The sequence below is a fragment of the Zalophus californianus genome, chromosome 1 (genome assembly GCF_009762305.2).
Source record: "Zalophus californianus isolate mZalCal1 chromosome 1, mZalCal1.pri.v2, whole genome shotgun sequence".
NCBI lineage: Eukaryota > Metazoa > Chordata > Mammalia > Carnivora > Otariidae > Zalophus > Zalophus californianus.
Window position 1 is genome coordinate 123,590,612 of NC_045595.1, and position 18,931 is coordinate 123,609,542.

Genomic DNA, 18,931 nt, shown 5'->3' on the forward strand with positions numbered 1-18,931 from the left:
GAATGTATGAGCATTCCAATATTCCTTCCACTTTTACCTAAGTTTAAAATTCCCCACGACAAAGAATTTTTTTTAATTACGTTATAGAAAAACATTAACAGCATGCAAAAAGGGTGACTATTACGTTTAAAAAACAGGATGCAGGGGCACCTGGCTGACTCAGTCATTAGAGTATGGGACTTTTGATCTTGAGGTCATGAGTTCGAGCCCCACACTGGATGTAGAATTTACTTTTAAATAAATAAATAAACAAAAGAAGCAAACAACTGAAAACACATTTTTGAAAAAATAGGTTGCAGATAATATAGACAATATGAACATAATTTTTAAAGCTATCTAGTTAGCGGGGCACCTGGGTGGTGCAGTCTTTGGGTGTCCAACTCTTGGGCTAAGCTTAGGTTGTCATCTAAGGGTTGTGAGATCGAGCCCCGCCTCCACTCCACACTCAGCGCTGAGTTGGCTTGAGGCTCTCTCTTCCTCTCCCTCTCTCCCTACCCCCCACCCCGCACGTGTGCACTCTCTCTCTCTCTCAGATAAATAAATAAATCTTTAGCGGGGGGAAGCTATCTAGTTAGCTACGCAGAGAAAAAACCTACTAAGCCATATACCAAAAGGAGTCCTGCAGCCCCAAAGGTCATCCTGGTGGTGAGTCCTAAGAGAATCAAATATATGCACTGCCTTCAGGAAGTTTACTGCCTAGTAGTGAATATAATCCAGGACAGAAAGTTCTTTTTTTTTTTTTAAGATTTTTATTTATTTATTTATTTGAGAGAGAGAGAGAGCTCGAGGGAGGTGAGGCACAGAGGGACAAGCAGACTCCCCACTGAGCAGAGAGCCTGATGCTGGACTCAATTCCAAAACTCCAGGATCATGACCTGTGTTGAAGACAGTCACTTAAGCGCCTGAGCCACCCAGGCGCCCCCCAGGATAGAAAGTTCTGAGTGTGAGGTCAGTTCCAAAAGGGCATACAAATGGGATAGATAACTACTACCTGAGAGAAATCAGGGACAATTTTGTGGGAAAGGTGGCATTTGAATGCTTAGCGTTAGGCTAGGAGGCACAGAAAAGCCCCCCCACCCACCCCCAGCAAAGAGCATCCATGGGGAGAAGGAAGTTGTTCTCTGTGGCAGGAGTAAAGGATCGGTGGTCAGAACTGCAGCGCATGGCAGGAAGCCCAGCTGAATCATAGCCGAAGAGTTCAGTCTTGGGTCTGTAGACAGTGAGGAGTCAGGGAAGGCCGTGAATAAGAAACCCCAAGACTGAAAATGTGCTGCTGAAGAGCAGTGTGGCTGCAGGGGCCAGTACAGGGAGACCACTCAGGAGAAGGCTGGTGGCAGAGTCAGAGGAGTCAAGTCTTGTCACGGCGGCTGCCCAGGGGACCGTCACTGAGGTGCTTGTAGGGAGGAATGGAGCAAAAGGCCTCGTGCCAGAGACAGCAAGGAAGGCCGTGTAAGACTGGGGTGAAATAAAATGTGTTTTGAGAATTTCCAGGCACCCCTAGAGACAACTGGAGAAGAGCCTGGGCGTGTAAAAAGCAGAGAGCGAATCATCTTTCTCTAGAGGGAAATAAGCTTCCAACCAGAATGAAAGAAATTACAAGCGGAATTCATCCAACATTTTCTATTTAAGTCCTCCCTCTCTCTCCTCTAGGAACCTTATATTTATATGAGCAGAATAACATTTCATTCAAAAAATATCACCCAGATTTTCTTGGAATTCTCAGCACACTGCTAGTTCAGGCCCTGTTCTCAGACAGCTACTTCCCCCACAGATATGGAAGAACCAATTTGACATAAAAGCATTTTTCAGACACAAGTTATCCCAAATTCCCTCAGAAACACAGACTCAGAGACTGGCGGTGCTCAGCTGGGCATGGCAGCCATGATCCAATCACAGTAGCTCAAAGCCGGGTGGATGTTAGAACCATACCCCTGAAGGAAGGAATGGCATAGAACAAGAAGGGCATGGAAGACGAATACCGGGGCAGAGACACAGAAACACAGAAAGAAGATTCAAAATTACAAGCTTTCAAAGAGCCTTACAGGTAAGGAAGCAGGCGGTGTGATATTTTCGTGAAGGAAAAATGCTGGGTATTCTTTCAACAACAAAATATTCTATGACCTGGGGCGCCTGGGTGCCTCAGTCGTTAAGCGTCTGCCTTCGGCACAGGTCATGATCCCAGGGTCCTGGGATCAAGCCCCTCATCAGGCTCCCTGCTCCTCGGGAAGCCTTCTTCTCCCTCTCCCACTCCCCCTGCTTGTGTTCCCTCTCTCGCTGTGTCTCTCTCTGTCAAATAAATAAATAAAATCTTAAAAAAAAAAAATTCTATGACCTCCTAAGTAGACAATTATGCAAACAGCAAACCATGACTTATATTCCATTTTGTACTAAGATTGCTCCAGTTAATAATGGATACTGAAAATGATTATGCATATTTCTCTGATATTCTGATAACTACCACTGCACACTATTTTATTATGAGGCAATGTCATGGCAAAGAAAACACCTGTTTAATATCTCTAAAAATCTACAAATGTATCTAATTAAAAAACTGCTCTGCTATTATCATTTTAAGATACTGTCTTCTTATCAATTCCTGCAACTTTACTAAATTCTCATTTAAGGCCAAATTTAATTAAGTGCTCTGGGGTAAAGAATAAATAATGTTTCAAGATTTCTTTAAACCCCCCCCCCCCCCCCCCCCCCCGCCCCGAGACCTCTGACCAGAAGGTTTTAAATGCGGGACTAGTATTGTATCATTTCAGGTGCCCACACTCCACCCTAATACACAAACTTTGTAAAGGCATAGGCATAATAAATGTAGTTTGATTTAAATAATGGTTAATCCATAAAGAGGGGGAAAAGTTTTAAAAAAAGAGAGAGAAGAAAAAAAGAAGAAAGTTTTAATGAATAATGCTGATACCTGATACTAGCTTAGAAATACGCTAGGGGCGCCTGGCTGGCTCAGCCATTACAGCATGTGACTCTTGATCTCAGGGTTGTGAGTTTGAGCCCCATGTTGGGTGTAGAGATTACTTAAAAATAAAATTTTAAAAAAAAAGTAATGAATGCTGACCCTGGGGCAAAGGTCAACCCAGGCGGGCAGAGAAATATACACTGTCATGTTGACACATAAAAAGGAAAAGGTACTATTAGAAAGTTGCAGGACCTTCTGTTATCTTTTTTTCAGGATCATTTTCAATTAGGTGAAATCATTGGGATCAAATGGTAGACTCAAGATTCCCATAAAATTCTATTTAATCATGGAATAGTGTATTTGTGTAGTGCTTTACGGTTTTCACAGTATTGCCATAAACACTTTGATTGTTGAAGTCAGCATATGAGGAAGGCAAGCAGTTGAGTTCATTCCCATTGTTAAATGAATTATGGTTACGTGACTTACCCAGAGTCACAGAAGTACTAAGACATGGACACAGAACCCAGTGCTCAGTCCACTCCACTCACCTACTCACTAATTTGTGCATATATCCGTTTATGCAACTAACTGCAATTACAGACTCAAAGATGAGCAAGACCTAACCTCCAGCCTCATGGAGCCCATAGTTTATTAAGTAGGAAGAAAATAATCCCCACACCATTTATAACACAAGGAGAAAAAGTGTAGCAGGAAAGATGTGTGCAAATCTTCCAGATGAAGTCAGTTCTTAAATCTAGGTCTTAAGAGACAAAGAAATAGCTGGGCCTAGAAGGCAGTGAGGGGCAGGGGGAAAGACAAGCAGAGGTCATCTAATTCTGTTCAAACAGAAAAGTGAGTGCGAGTCCTGGCAGAAACTTAAGAGTATGAAGTCAGCAGCAGCCAAACTTGGCCTTGAATGCCTTCCTCTGTGGGCCAAACTAAGGACAGCCAAAGTGCTCAGACTCAGATATATGCTAATCTCCAAAAAGCTTTCTGGGCTGATCTCACCTCACATGTAGTAAAGCACCCTGGTGGCAAATTTCATTTCTTTTAACACTGTGATGTCTTGAAGGGAGAATGACTCAAGCCTTGAGTTTGAATGAGTAGATTGTTTTCTGTGGCCTTTGTATGTATACACACATTTCATACACCCACATGGGTAGTTTATAACCATGACACTATATATGAGTATCCACATAGATTATGCAAAACATACATAGAACTCTATAAACCTCACATGCAGAGACATCTGAATAGTGTGCATGTCTAGACTGACCCCGTGGGACCAATTCAGATGGAGATGGGTTACTGAGAGAGGGTACTGTGCAGGACAACCATCTGTCCTAGATGATTCAGACAGTCATCTGCCAGGACAGAAAGAATTGGGAGTGGGGGCGGTGCTGAACAAGATGAATTCCAAAGGTATATTAATGCTCCACGGTTTTATGTAGTATGAGCTTACCTGCATGAAGCAGTTTCTCTATTCTCGATAAATACAATTCCATGACTCTGGTGAAATAATTCCTCACTGCCATTTTTTTGTGCTCAGGCAGAAAATGTGTTATTGATTTCTGATTCAGCCACAGACAGTGTGACTTAGAGAAAAGAACACAGAAGAGAAATCAGGAAACCTAGATTCTCTCCAAACCACCCTTTTCGCCTCCCTCACCTGCACGCCAGGGGAGACAGCGCTGTGTGACCTTGGACAATGACTACAACTCTCTGGGCTTCAGCTTAGTATTAAATGAAAGGAGTGGCTAAGGGTTCTCCAATTCTCTTCCAGCTCTAAATCTATGAAATTATGCCCCTCCCCCAACACTTAGTTTATCACCAGAGCTCTAAAAATCAGGACTAATAAAAATGGATTCATTTCATCTCTTTTCTAACCGAAGAAGATCCTATTTTATCTTACTTTCTAAAACCATCCAAATCTTGCATAATTTAAATGATCAGTGCTGTCCCTGGTTGCTCTGGTTTAAATTATGCATTGTTGCTATTTGGGGAAAATTTAGACTGGGTCCAGTCTGGGATCACTGGCTGAGAACAATAAGCCCCCAAAGTGAGAAGGATAAAGGCCTCTCCAGACAAGATCTGCTTTTAATGCATTGAGCTCAGGGTTTACAAAAAGAGCATTGATTATGTACATTAAAGAGCCACGGAAACAGCAAGGTACTGGTTAAGGCTGCAGCAAATTCTCCTAGATGCCACTGACCTTGGCTGCATTTCAGGGGTCAGGCATTCCCCAGGAGGTTCTCGGCAGGCAGGCTTTCCTGAGGGGTTAGGCACAAATGAGACCTCTCATCTAGGGAAACACACCTCTCCTAATTTGGGAAGACAGAGAGACATTATCTGCCCTCTGGTTTGTAGAGATCACCTAGGTGGCCTTGGACTCAACAGCCGGCCTGCACACCTCACCCCCTACAAGACTGGTCATACCCCGGCCCCAGCATCCGGGATGCATTTGTCTCCACATCTGCATTTAAGTCGTCCAGCCAGCAGTTCCCATCTCTAGAGCTGCCCTCAGCCCTCCCTCTTTACACACCTCCTGCAGGCAGAAATACAGAGGCAAAGCACTAAGCCCAGGCCACAAAGAGCAATTTCAGTGAAGCCGGCAAAGATATCTTTTCAAAATACAGGTCTCTTTTTTTTAAAGATTTTATTTATTTATTTATTTCACAGAGAGAGGGAACACAAGCAGGGGGAGTGGGAGAGGGAGAAGCAGGCTTCCCGCGGAGCAGGGAGCCCAACGCGGGCCTCAATTCCAGGACCCCAGGATCATGACAGAGCACAGGCCTCCCGTGTGTGAATCACACTCCAGGAAGGCCGGTGAGCCCTCGTGGTTGCTCACAAGCCTGAAGGCTCTGTGCTCCGTATCTCAGAAAACCTTCCCCAGGAAAAAGTCCACAAGGGACACCTTTGACCAAGCCCAACTTAAAAATCACATCGGAGCACTTTCCATTAAAGGAGCAATGTCGAAATTCTAGCTCAGGAAAACCACAAGCCTTGCCCATTGTTCAGACTCCTTCCCCCTACCCCCCCACCCCACCCCCTCCTGGGCTTTGCCACTTTCCTCTACCCTGTAGTCTGGGCCATCCATCCACCTGATTAACCCACTGGCAGCAACTCCCAGCGCAGAAAGTAGAGCAAATGAACACACACACACAGTCTATAAAGCAGGAAACCACAGACTTAGCCAAAGCACCCACCCTGTTACCAACCCCCACCCCCAGCTGCCCAGGGGGCAGCGGGGTTACAGCTTATTGTAATATCACATGAATGAGCTTTTGCTGCCCAACTATCAAAAAAGCCATTTCAAATGGCATCTATGTTCCTTCTCCACCCCTAGGCTGCCTTGCAGAAACCTCACCTCTTGGAAGGACTAAGGAGAAGAGCAGAAGTTAAAAAGAGAGACGATTAATGAGACTAAAGAAAAAGTACCACTTTGACGATAAAGGTAGCTCTTTAAAATAGCCGTGGAAAATGAGGCAGTGTCAGGAGAAGTAAGGAAGATTCAGGTCTATAATCCCAAGATTTAGCATCGGTCTAACAATGTATGCCTCAGGAGGGCGTGTGAACTTCCAAGCTTCACCCATCCTGCGTGTCTGTGTTGAGAGCCATCATCAATTCGGTCTCACCGACCCTCCATGCTTCAAGTATATATGTGGTTGCTTTTTTTTTTTTTAATTTTATTCTTGGTTCAGGAGAGGAAGAAGCCATCCTTAAATTGGTAACCAATCCTTCTCAAACCTCCGCTGCTGCCGCCACCCCCACCCCTCACCCTCTTTTCCGCAGGCAGCATCTAATTAAAATGGCAAAAAAGCTCTGCCCCCTTCCCCGAAAGAGTGTGTTGGGAGTCGGGGGTGGGGGTGGGGAGTCGTCGAGGCTACACTGGGATTCCTGGTATTCTGATCTCACAACAACAGCAAAATGGATTCTATAGCAGTGATGTCTTAGTCAATACAATGAAAAGGCGTCTGAGGCAATTCACGTGAAGGTAAACGCAAACCAGTGGGGCTGGAGGGAAGTAGATGCTCTCTACAAAGGACTGGCCACAGACACAGGGCGAACACGAACACACACGCGCGCGCGCACACACACACACACACACACACACACACACTCACGGGAGTTCCGGTCTGCCTGGGGAAAAGCAGAGAATACATCCTTTCACCTGCTTAAGTTCAGCCATAAAACTGAAATGTCAGAGGCACCAAGTCAGAAAGCACAGGCAGGGCTAAGTTAAACCATAAATAAAGGTGAGCGGCAGACTGCCATAGAAGAGAGCGCTGAGAGGGAGTCCGGGCGCGGAAGGCGGAGAGGGGGTAGAGGAGGCAGTTGCCATCTACAAGACCAGCATTGCAATAGCCGCCCCCTTGGAGCGGCAGTTTTAGCGTCGTGGGGACAGTCAGGCTCACAATGTCATCTTGCAGGTAGCTGGAAAAAGTGAGTGGCCAGTGCCTTTATTCACGCTGCGGTTATCCTTTTTGCAAAAAGGGACGGTGGGGTCTCGCGCCTTGGCACGAGATGACCGTCCGGGGCGTGTGTGCACACCACACACACACACACACACACACACACACACCAGGAACATTTCATTTTAATGCTCTTACACTGGTGTAAGATGAAACTGGCATAAGCTCCACTGGTTCTCGGGGGAACCTTGGCCACAACCGAAGGAGGACACGTACCGCACAGCCCTTGCGTGGAGGCTTAGCCAAGAGCACCTCAGCAGACCCCGAATCAAAACGAGAAGCCAGGTTCGCTCCGCGTCGCATTCGCCTCTACCCACCAGTCCCGGCCCCAGTTCACGCACCGAGCCCATTCACCCCGACCCAAACCACTGGAAAGAAATCAGAAAATGTTCTGCTCACCCTCAGAGCTGAGAGATCGATTTCATCCAGGCTGCGAGCCGGAGAGTCGCTCGCCATGTCTACTTCTTCGCGGGAGAAATGGTCCAAAACCACCCTGAAGCTTCTCCCTTGGAAATTCCACCTTGGTCTATTTCACTCGCGTCCTCATGCGGGTGTCGCGCCAGAGGCCCCGGGCCCAGCCTCCCCCGCCCACCCCGGCCCCACAGCACCCGATCCCGATCCTCCGCTCTTCGGTCCTACGGGTCCGGGAGCCCAACCTGCGCGGATCTCCAAGCCCGGAGCCGCGGTGCGTGTGGGCTGCGCGCCCTGCTCAGCTAAGGGCGCTGGGGCTGCGTGGGTGTATTTAAATGGGACATGCTTCTTTGCTTGTGCGTGGATGGCGGCTGCATTGGCTGTTATAATGAGACACATCAACTCCTCCACTCTGCCGGGGAGGGGGGGGTGGGGGGGTGGAGAACCACACAGAACTGTCTATCACCGCTTCCTGGGAGGAGTAAAGAAGGAGGGGGGGAGGTGGAGGAGGCGTGGTCTCCGACTGGGGAGAGGCCGCGCTTCCTGACCCGGTCCCTCTGCACCAGCCTGGATGGGGGAGGGGCGCGCACCCTTTCCGCCCAGGCTTTTGCAGGCTAATCTGGCTGGATGTGAAAAGCTGTTCCTGAACCCTGCCGCGCTTATCGTAGGGGCAAAGGGGCTTTATTTTTGTGTGTCCAGTTCGTGCACTGCAACACAATGGCTCTCAATCGCATCACGGGGGGTTTCGGCAGGGTTCACTGCTCTAGCGCTGACAAATCCAGAGGGGTTAAAAAAAAAAAAAGAGTGGGCCTCCCTCCCCCATTAATTATTTGTGGGGCTGGAGTAACACGGGCTGGTGCAACCGGTGCATATAAGGACTTGTGTGCAGGGAAGGGGATCCGCCTCCAGGCGCGGAACGAATGGGGGAGAAGCGCACTCGCACCCTGCGCTCCAGCGGTTTGCTTCGGCTGCGGGGTCTGTCCGCCAGCGACCCCGGGATCCCGGAAGGCGGGTCTCGAGGGCCGGTTACTCGCCAGTCAGGGACTGAGAAGGTTTGCCAGAAGCGGGAAGACGGAGATCTGAGTTCCCTGTTGGCACCGCCACACCCAGGACCTGCCCGTACCGCAATTCCCCCCACGGAAACGACCGAATTGAAACGAGAAGCTTTTTCTCTGGGTGCAAGAGCTTGAATGCTTCAGGTAACTCCAAAGGCAACACCGGGTAAGGAGCACACGCCGCCTCCCAACCCTGCGTTTCCCTTTCAGGCAGCATTTCCGCCGCTGACCTACTCAGACTGATGGAGAAAGTTTGGCTGATGGGTAAGATGTAACATACAAAATGCACAGCGTGAGAGCGATCTCACTCCACCCGCTTTCTCATTTAAAGGCTGAACGTTTACAGTGGTAAACATGACATTCCGTAATCAAAAATATGAAGTCACTTCCCCCAGCCCCCCGGTACAGCCCTTCCCCTCTGGCTTTGGCCACGCGAAATACATAGGAAGAAACGCTAAAATTGAACTTTTCCCCAAATACAGCAGTAGTTTTGAAAGCATTATCTGCACCTCTGTTAATATGAGAATTTACATCTGGCCAAGTGCAGTGAGGAGTTTTGAATCCTGTGGTGTGAAATGTCAGTTTCAAAATAAGACTTCTGAATGAATGAACGGAAGTCAATGCAGTTAGTTCATCATGACTGCAGACACTGGAAGACTTTTTAAACAGCATTCGCTATGCGCTGTGTTTTTGTTGCTGTTGTTAATACTATTGTACTTATTTATATGCACTGGGGAACATGAAACTGGAAAATTGTTCCAACATCTCAATGGCCACACAGTTGTTTAGGAGATTTTGCCCTTAAAACGTCAAACGTTTAAATGTGTTATATTCAGAACGCTCGATTTGATCTCTCATTTTCTAATGAAGTCATCCAGCTTAAGATAAGTAAGGTGCAGTAAACCACCAAGTAATGTAGAAATGACATTAAAAAAAAAACTGTCATTTCCCATCATGGTACTTCCCATCATGGTCCTTATTTTTTCCTTCTCTGTCCCTTTTTTACCCTTAATCTACATGACCAGGTAATGTATTGTCTCAGCGTTGAAAGAAATCATTAAGATCAGGTATTTAGATCTATGAACGTAACTATTTTTAAAACTCCAAACATGAAAAATGAGATAAACATTTTTTTTCATGGACAATCTTCGTTTTATACCCCAGATTTTATCTGAAACATCTTTTCTTCCCACCTTAATAAGCTGTTCAGGCCATGATGATGCTGTGATACTGGCACTAAATTCTACCCTTGGATTTAGAATTTGAAGACTATATGTTCAATACAATGATGGGTACTAAGTGGGGGAGGGCTTCGTAGAGGCTGACTGGATGAGCAGAGTCAAGCGGAGGCAGGGGGGTGGGGGGGCGGTGATGGATCAGGAAATACCATATAAGGAGAGATTACAGTAACCGAGGCACCTTCAGCTAGGAAGGGAAGGAGCAAACTCCAAGCTGTTCGTGCCCAAGGTGAGCTAATAGTGGTGACTGGGCTAAGAGAAGTAAAGGTCAGCTTCTCATGTCTCATTAAGGAACTCGAACATTATCCTTGAGGTCAAGTGTGTATCAAATTTCAGCCATTTCAATAGAAACTCCTCTCATTTTTTGTCATGTCTGTGTACCCCCATCCTATTATCTACTTAATACTTTTCTTTAAATCAACACTTTTCTTTTTTTCTTATTTAATTTAAAAGGAAACAAGGGTGCCTGGGCGTCTCAGTTGGTTGGGTATCTGACTCTTGGTTTTGGCTCAGGTCATGATCTCAGAGTAATGAGATAAGCCCCACATGGGGCTCAGCACTGGGTGTGGAGCCTGCTTAAGATTCTCTCTCCCAGTCTCTCCCTCTCCTCTGTCCCTTCACCCCCTCCCCGCCCACTGGCACGGATGTGCCCCCTCTCTCAAGTCAATAAATCAATAAATCACTACTATAAATGGAAAGGTAGCAACACTTGCTAAAAAATAGAAGGAAACCATCAAAATAAATATAATGGGAAATAAAGCAATATTATTTAATTTTCGCTATGGCTGCCTGCTCCAGGCATCTAGCCTGAGGCCTGCTATTCCTTTGTTAAAAGAGAACTTAGCAAATGCCAGAAAAGGCATTCAAAATTTGACCAAAGTGAGATTTTTCTCTTGGTGTCATCTGAAGGATTCAAAGAATTTATATCATTTATGTACAATTTGAAATCCTGTAAAACAGTACAATATGCTGTTTATGTCTATAAACATGTCTATGTTTATGAAACATCATGTATAAGAAGCATGGACACAGGCAGGAAGGACACAGATCAGCTTCAGGATAGTGAGAAGGGTGCACGAGGGATCTGATGAGAAGGTACGAAGGAGGCTCCAACAATGGTATCTAATTTAAAAAAAAAAAAATCTTAAGCAAATATTGCTAAATGTTTGGAATTCTGAAATCTGGATGTATGGTTCCTAGTTAGTATTTATTGTATTGTTCTCTGTATCTTTCTGTATATTTGAAATATTTTTCTATTTTAAAAATATTTATAAAAAGGAGAGAATCCCAAAGGGGGTTCAGTTCCCTCTATTAGAGTCAATGTTATTTCATGTCACATCCATCCTCCAACTAAAATAAACACTGTGGAAATCAGTAACACAGCTTGTAAAGCTTCTAAAAGCACACTCTGTATACCTTCTAGCCCCACAAATCCCTAGATATAACAGGAAATGTATTTTAAAAAATTCATAAGCATTCTGGAAGACAAAAAGGGGAGCATCAGTGGTCCAGCAATTCAGAGGACTTCCTGGATTAGATAAAGCAGGTAGGATTTGATTGCCAGTAGGTCTGTAAACCAAAACTGTACAGGGTGGGGCCAGGGTGAGAGCTGGGGAGGTTTCCAGCTCAGAGGCAACGGCTACAAGGGGCAGACACTTTCATCACGGTAAGCAACTAAAGAATGGCATTAATCCATTCATTGCATGAATACATAAATCATTTACTCTGTGTGAGGCACAATAGTAGGTCCTGGAGATTTGCTTTCACAGAGGCAAATAATCAAACTGTAAATAAATGATCCATAACTAAGATTACGTTAGATGGTGACAAATGATAGAACCAAAATCAAGCAGGATAATGAAAATCAGTGGGTGGACATGTCCACCCCCAACCCTGACAGATGCTCTCTCTGTAAGTATGGGTGCTTGGGTCAAGGAGAAAAGGTATCATCCCAAGGGCTGCTGACCAGTTGCCAGGAGAAAGGAGACCACATACACATGCACACGCATGTGCACAGACACACACAGAAGGTAAACTACCTGTATCCCCTGCCATGCAGGACACTCTGTGCTGCCCCCCTTCACACCACAGTCAGCAAAGCAAGCACTCAGAATTAGAATTGGCACCACAGGGGTTCCTGGATGGCTCAGGAGGTTAAGCACCCACTCTTGATTTTCACTCAGGTCATGATCTCAGGGTCATGGGATCCAGCCTTGAGTCGTGCTCCCCACTGAGTGGGGAGTCTACTTGGGGATTCTCTCTCCCTCTCCTGCCCCACCCCCGCTCATTCTCTCTCTCTCTCTCTCTCTCTCTCTCTCCAATAAATAAATAAATAAAATCTTTTAGAGCCAACACCACAGATAGGCAAATGAGATTTTCAAACAATCCACCAATTGTTCCTAAAAAGCTATTACTATGAAAAAAAGGAACCAACTACAATCAACAAACAGACTGAATACCCAAAGTTATTGTTCATAGGGCAAAAAGAGATTTTATAACATATATACATATATATTATCCTCAAAAAAATAATACAGGCTCTTACATTCATAAAATAACCAAGTTATTATGAAAACAAACTGGTTAGATGAATAATTAATATATTTATTGAAATTTTTTAAATGAATGTATAGGGGCGCCTGGGTGGCTCAATCGGTTGAGCATCTGCCTTTGGTTCAGGTCATAATCCCAGGGTCCTGGGATTGAGTCCCATGATGGGCTCCCTGCTCAGCAGGGAAGCCTGCTTCTCCCTCTCCCTCTGCCCCTCCCCCATTCGTGCTCTCTCTCTCTCTCTCTCTCTCTCAAATAAATAAATAATCTACAAATAAAATAAATGTATAGATTGAACAATAATTAAGTAATACTATGCCACAGATACTCCTCTAAGCATTCATGCATTAACATATTTAATCTTTATTATCTTCTAAAGTAGGCAATAACATTAGCATACTCATTTTACATATGAGTAAACTGAAGACTTGAAAGTTTAATTAACTTACTCAAGGCAACACAGTAATAAATGACTGAACCAGGATTTGAACTCAGGCTTTTAATCACCATGCTATACTGACTCAAGCTGAACTGAAAGGTGAATTAGTAAGCTAGAAGATTGGGCCCAGTTTTATCCCAAATTGCAGAAGAAAGGATAGATAAAGCAATGAGCAAAAATTTAAGTAATATGGAGAATAAATCAAAGTTCCAACATTCATCTGATATCCATCTAGAGAATGGATAGAAAGGAATACTCAAAGAAATAATAGAAAAATGTATCTTCAGGACGCCTAGGTGGCTCAGATGGTTAAGCATCTGCCTTCAGCTCAGGTCATGATCTCAGGGTCCTGGGATTGAGTCCCACATCAGGCTCTCTGCTCAGTGGGGAGTCTGCTTCTCCCTCTCATTCTCCCTTTGTGTTCTCCCTCTCTCTTTCTCTCTCTCTTTCTCTCTCTCAAATAAATAAATAAAATCTTTTAAAAAAGGGAAAAAGAAAAGAAAATTTATCTTCAGGCTAAAAGCTCCCATTTAGTGTATAAGTAAAAAATACCACCTTGAACACATCATGATGGAATTTCAGAGCATTAAGGATAAGGAAATTCTAACCAGTTCACCTATTTTTCATCAGCAACAATGGATGCTGGGACAAATCAATCTAACATATGGCATAATGGGATAATGAGACAAAGTATTCTAATGTAGAATTCTCTACCCAACTAAATTAGCATTTAAGAAAGTACAAAATAATCACATATTTTCAGAGACCTAGGGATTCAAATGGTTGGTTATTTCTTAAATTATTATTGGAAAATGTATTCTGCCAAAGAGAAAAGTGAATCCAAGAAGAAAACGTGTGACATTGAAAAGACAATGGGAAGCAAAGATAGCGAACCCTGTGTATGACTCATACAAAGTCATTCTCTTTCTTCCTTACTAGCAAAACTCTGATTTTGAGAATTTATCCTCCATGTATTTAAAGAATATGAGCTCTTCCTAGTACCAGAGGGAGACAACATTAACTGGTCTAAAATCATCATATAATTTTCTATTCTTTGTCCTAATGATTGCTTTAGGCACAGACATATCTTGCAACACTGACTTAAGGGAAGTGAAGAGAAGTCTGGTAGGGGGTTATAAAAACGGTTTTCCTCTTTGAAAACTGAAAAAAGAAAAGGGACCAAAGAGAAGAGAAGAGGGCCAGGAACAGCTTTCTGCCTGTGGTAATCATTCTCCAAGATGGCTTCCAACAAGCCTTACCTCCTGGTATTTACACCCTTGTGTAGGGCCCTCTAACATAGAATAGAGGACTGCCAAACCTGGGTAATAAGAGGCATTTCAGCTTATACCTTGTTCTCTTGCTTCCCAACTCGAATGCCAGGGTCCTCAACCTCAACACTATTGACACTTTGGGTCTGATAACTCTTGTTGTAGGGGGCTACCCTGTACAGTGTAGGATGTTTAACAGCATTCCTGGTCTCTACCCACTAGCTGCCAATAACACCTTCCCAGTTATGACAACCCAAAATATCTCCAGACATTGCTAGATGTCCCCTGGCAGGCAAGATCATTCCCAGTTGAAAACCACTGCCGTAAGGGGAACCAATCATCACACCCTGTGGACGTTTCATGCAGCCTGCCAGCCTTGTGAGTGAGCTGCCTTGAGATGGATGTTCCAGCCCAGTCGAACCTTCAGATGACTGTGATTCCAGCTGGCTCTGACTGCAATTTCGTGAGAGACCGTGAGCTACGACAGTTCAGTCAAGCTGCTGCCAAATCCCTGACCCACAGAAACCGTGAGAGATCATATATTTTACTGTTCTTTTAAGGCACTTGATTTGTTACACAGTAATAGGTAACAAATACATTGTCTTCAGATATGGGTGTGTACGGAAATAATTGCTAGAGCTATAGCAGCCATCTTCCTGCCAGGTCAGGATGAGCTTGGGAACGAAAGCAAAAGATGAAAGGTATTAGATCCTTCATGACATCATTAAATCAGTCACTAAGTTAACTAATCCAGGAACAAGATGACTGACCTTCTATTAATGGGACATAATAAGTCTTTCTCAATTTGTTTAAGCCACCTTTAGTTGGGTATTCTGTTATTTGTAACCAAACACTTCTTGTTACAGAAAATAAAAATTAAAACTTTTCATTGTCTTTATCATTGCTGATTTATAAAGTAAAAATGAAATAATGATAACCTATAACTAAAATCATCTTATCATGAAGGTAAAAGGAAGGGAGAGAGAGAAAAGCATGAGAAGATTTTTATCTTATTTGGAGATGTATTTACATACAGAAAAATGTAAGTCAATTATGCATGATTGATATAAGGGTCACCACACAGGCAAATATAAACTGGATGTTTAAGAGGCACCTGGGTGGCTCAGTCAGTTAAGCATCTGCCTTCAGCTCAGGTCATGATCCCAGGGTCCTGGGATCAAGTCCCGCATCTGGCTCTCTATTCAGTGGGAAGTCTGCCTCTCCCTCTTCCTCTGCTCCTCCCCCTCCAGCTCATGCTCACTCTTTTTCTCTCTCTCAAATAAATAAATAAGATCTTAAAAAAAAAAAAGCCAGTAAATCAGATATTTAAGTTACAAACTAGTTGAGTGGGAACAAAAATAGAACAAGGACAGCTTGACAAATTTAATAAAATGAAGAAGAAAGAAAATATAAACCATTGAGACTGAATAGTGTAAAGGATGTGTTTTTAGAGTGGCAGGCCTACTCACTATCCATTCTGCTTTTGTATACTATGATAGGTAGACTGATAGCCCCCCAAAGATGTCTATGTTCCAGTCCCCAGAACCTAAAAATATGTTATCTTAGATGGCAAGAGGAACTTTGCAGATGTGATTAAGTTAAGGAATTTAAGATGAGAAGATTATCCTAAATATCAAGGTGAGCCCAGTGTAATAACAAGGGTACCTAAAAGTGAAAGGAGGCAAAAAAGGAGTCAGAGGAAGATGTGCCATGGAAGAAAGGCACAGAGAAATGCAACATTACTGCCTTTGAAAATGAAGGAAGGGCCCATAAGCCAAGGAATGCAGACACCTGTAGATGCTGTAAAGGCAAAAAAAAAAAAAAAAACAGATTCTCCCCTAGAGCCTCCAGAAAGGGATGCAGCCTTGCTGGCACCTTAATTTTAGCTCTGTGTGACCCATTTTGGATTTCTGACCAGTAGACTGTAAGATAATAAATTTGTGTTGCTTAAAGCCACTAAGTTTGTGGTAATTTGTCACAACAGCGATAAAAAACTAGTAAGACTTACTGTATCCATATTTCCTTTTGAATGATTGTCTCCCTGTGGTTATATATTACTGAGGCTAGTTCCCAGGTTTTCTGCCCATTGGTAGCCAAAGGTTGAGTGAGTATCTGAAATCAGAACTGAGGCAGCTCCCTGCACCGAAAGCTAGACCTTAAGAAGAATGAAAATGGTTAGTGGTCATTTATTCCATTTGTGGTACCCTACCCATAGGTATTTACCAGAGTCCACTTCTCCTTCCTCTTTCTCAGAAGTTGCCTTGCTTCCTGCCCATTTTTAAGCTTGGTTCTCTGTGCTAGTTATCTATTGCTGTGCAACAAACCACCTCAAAACTTAATGAATAAAACAACAATTAATCTCTTTAGCTCACAAATCTGTAATCTGGCCAGGGTTTGGTAGGGAAGACTCATGTGCTCCACAAACCATCAGCTAGGGCTGGAGGACCCACTTCCAAAACGACTCACTCACTGACCTAGTAAATTCGGTGCTGGCTACCTTGCTGAGTGTTCAGCCGAAGCTGATGGCTGGAAACTTTAGTTCCTCTCCAGATCAGTCTCTCCATGGGGTGTTGGGTCTTCTTGACATGGTGGCTGAATTTCAAGAACAAGCATTCCATGAAAACCAGATAAAAGTTTTATCACCTTTTATGACCTAGCCTCAAAAGTCATGTGACTTTAATTCTGCCATTGTCACAAATCTACCTAGATTCAAAAGGAAGACACATATTTCCCATCTTTTGATGTGAGGAGTGTCCAAGTCACATTAAAGAAGAACATGTGGGATGGAAGTTGTTGCAAGTATTTTTGGAAACTAAGACCTACTGCTTGCTTCCAGCCTTACTATTAGTTTTGCATAATCAATATTTTTGTCTTTTGTTCATGTTAACCAGAGTTGGTTTCTGTTGTTGTTTGCAACCAAAGAGTAATGTAGCAGGCATAAGCACAAACATATCAGACTAAGTATAAATATTTAAGTTTCCTTATTAAAAGACAGAAGCTCTTAGAATAGGTGAAAGCAAAGCAAAACAAGCACAGTAAACTAAGAATACACATACTTTCCAAATCTGCCATAGGAAATTAATAAAATTTGACAAGGCCTCAAGGTAAAGTTTGATACTTTCCAAAAGGCAGCAATCATAGATACCACATTCTCAGACCACATCATTAGGAGGTTTCAATATTCATGCCACAGATTTATTTAAATAAGTGATTCACAATTCTTGGAGTTTCTTCAAGAAAACTTGTCTCTCATAACACTACACTTACTTCCAGGGACCCAACCAGAAATTTATCATCATCCTAAACAGCTCTGCCTTAGAAAATAAAATTCCAATTTCCCATTGTCCAATTACAAACCCAATCCTTCTAGCTTTCTCGTAGCCTTCACTAACATTACCACTGGTTTCAGCCACACAGACTCCATTTCTGTCCATTGATAGCATTTGTCATTCTTTTGTAATTGGTTTTGCTCTTACCCTTTCTTCCTTCCCTTTCCAAGCTGGACCTCAAAGTATTTAGGAGGCTGGAATTTAATTTGCTGCATTCTGTGCAGTATGATCTAAAGGAAAGACCATGGTCCCTGGAGTTGATCAGCCTGAGATCAAATCCCAAAATAGAAAAAGAAAAATAATACAGTTGTTTTATAGTTCTCATTTTTTTGTTTCAGATAAAGAGATAGATTTTTTTTAACCTTACTTACCCTTGAAATAATAAGGCCAAGTGACTACATCTCTTTTGTATTAAATGGGTACCAGAACAGTTTTCATAATTATCTAGCACCATTTAAGTCCAAAGACAAATACAATACTTTATCTAAAATATCATTATTACACTTTCCCCAAACACAGAAAACTATTTTTACTAAAAATTTGGCATCCCTTTCAAAACAATATTTTCTGTTTTCATTCTTTGGGAAATTCCTAACGGCAAAGATGTATAGAAATTTTAATATGCAGTATAGTCCCTCAATATTTATTATAAAAGTTTGTTATTACACTGTATGTTCACTAACTGGAATTTAAAAAAAACTGGGAAAAGAAAAAAAATAAAAGTTTGTTTATCATTTTTTTAAAGAAATTTCTTGATCTTTTTAAATCCTGAAGCAGTTTAATTTTAACTATATTCTAGCCGAATAATGGAATTTTTAGCTTACTTTTTCCCTCAGTATTTTTAGAACCTAACCTAGTGTCTTGCAACAGTGAGCATTCCTTACATTTCTGGTCAATGACCAAACATACTATAATAGAAATGATGAAAGGATGTCTATTCTGACCACCAGGCCTATCCAGACCATGTCAAAAGTCTGTGCTGCTTTGCTCCCTGCTAGCTGTCCAAACTAATTTCCACTTTTTCTTTTCCTTCTTTTTAATTTTATTTATTTATTTTAAGTAAACTCTATACCCAACAGGGGGCTCGAACTTACAACCGCAAGATCAAGAGTGGCATACTCCCCCAAGTAAGCCAGCCAGGCGCCCCTCAATTAGTTTCTACTTTTTCTATATAACTTTTCTACAGGACTGTATCTTTTTAAGTCTTAGATTCTAAGCTCCTCGTGCCCCAACATACATAAAATACTTTTCA

General features: G+C 43.1%; 1 protein-coding gene across 5 annotated transcripts in view; it reads right to left on the reverse strand.

Moving 5' to 3' along the window:
- The window catches only part of TNIK (TRAF2 and NCK interacting kinase), a 380,205-nt gene extending 371,911 nt beyond the window's left edge, over positions 1-8,294 (reverse strand). For 4 of the 5 annotated variants that reach the window (XM_027583491.2, XM_027583490.2, XM_027583487.2 and 1 more), the window contains exon 1: positions 7,789-8,294. In XM_027583491.2, coding sequence (XP_027439292.1) covers positions 7,789-7,845 — 57 coding nt within the window. In that variant the 5' untranslated portion in view covers positions 7,846-8,294. The remainder of the gene's footprint in view (positions 1-7,788) is intronic. The other variant, XM_027583489.2, reaches the window with a different exon arrangement.
- Positions 8,295-18,931: the final 10,637 nt, after the last annotated feature.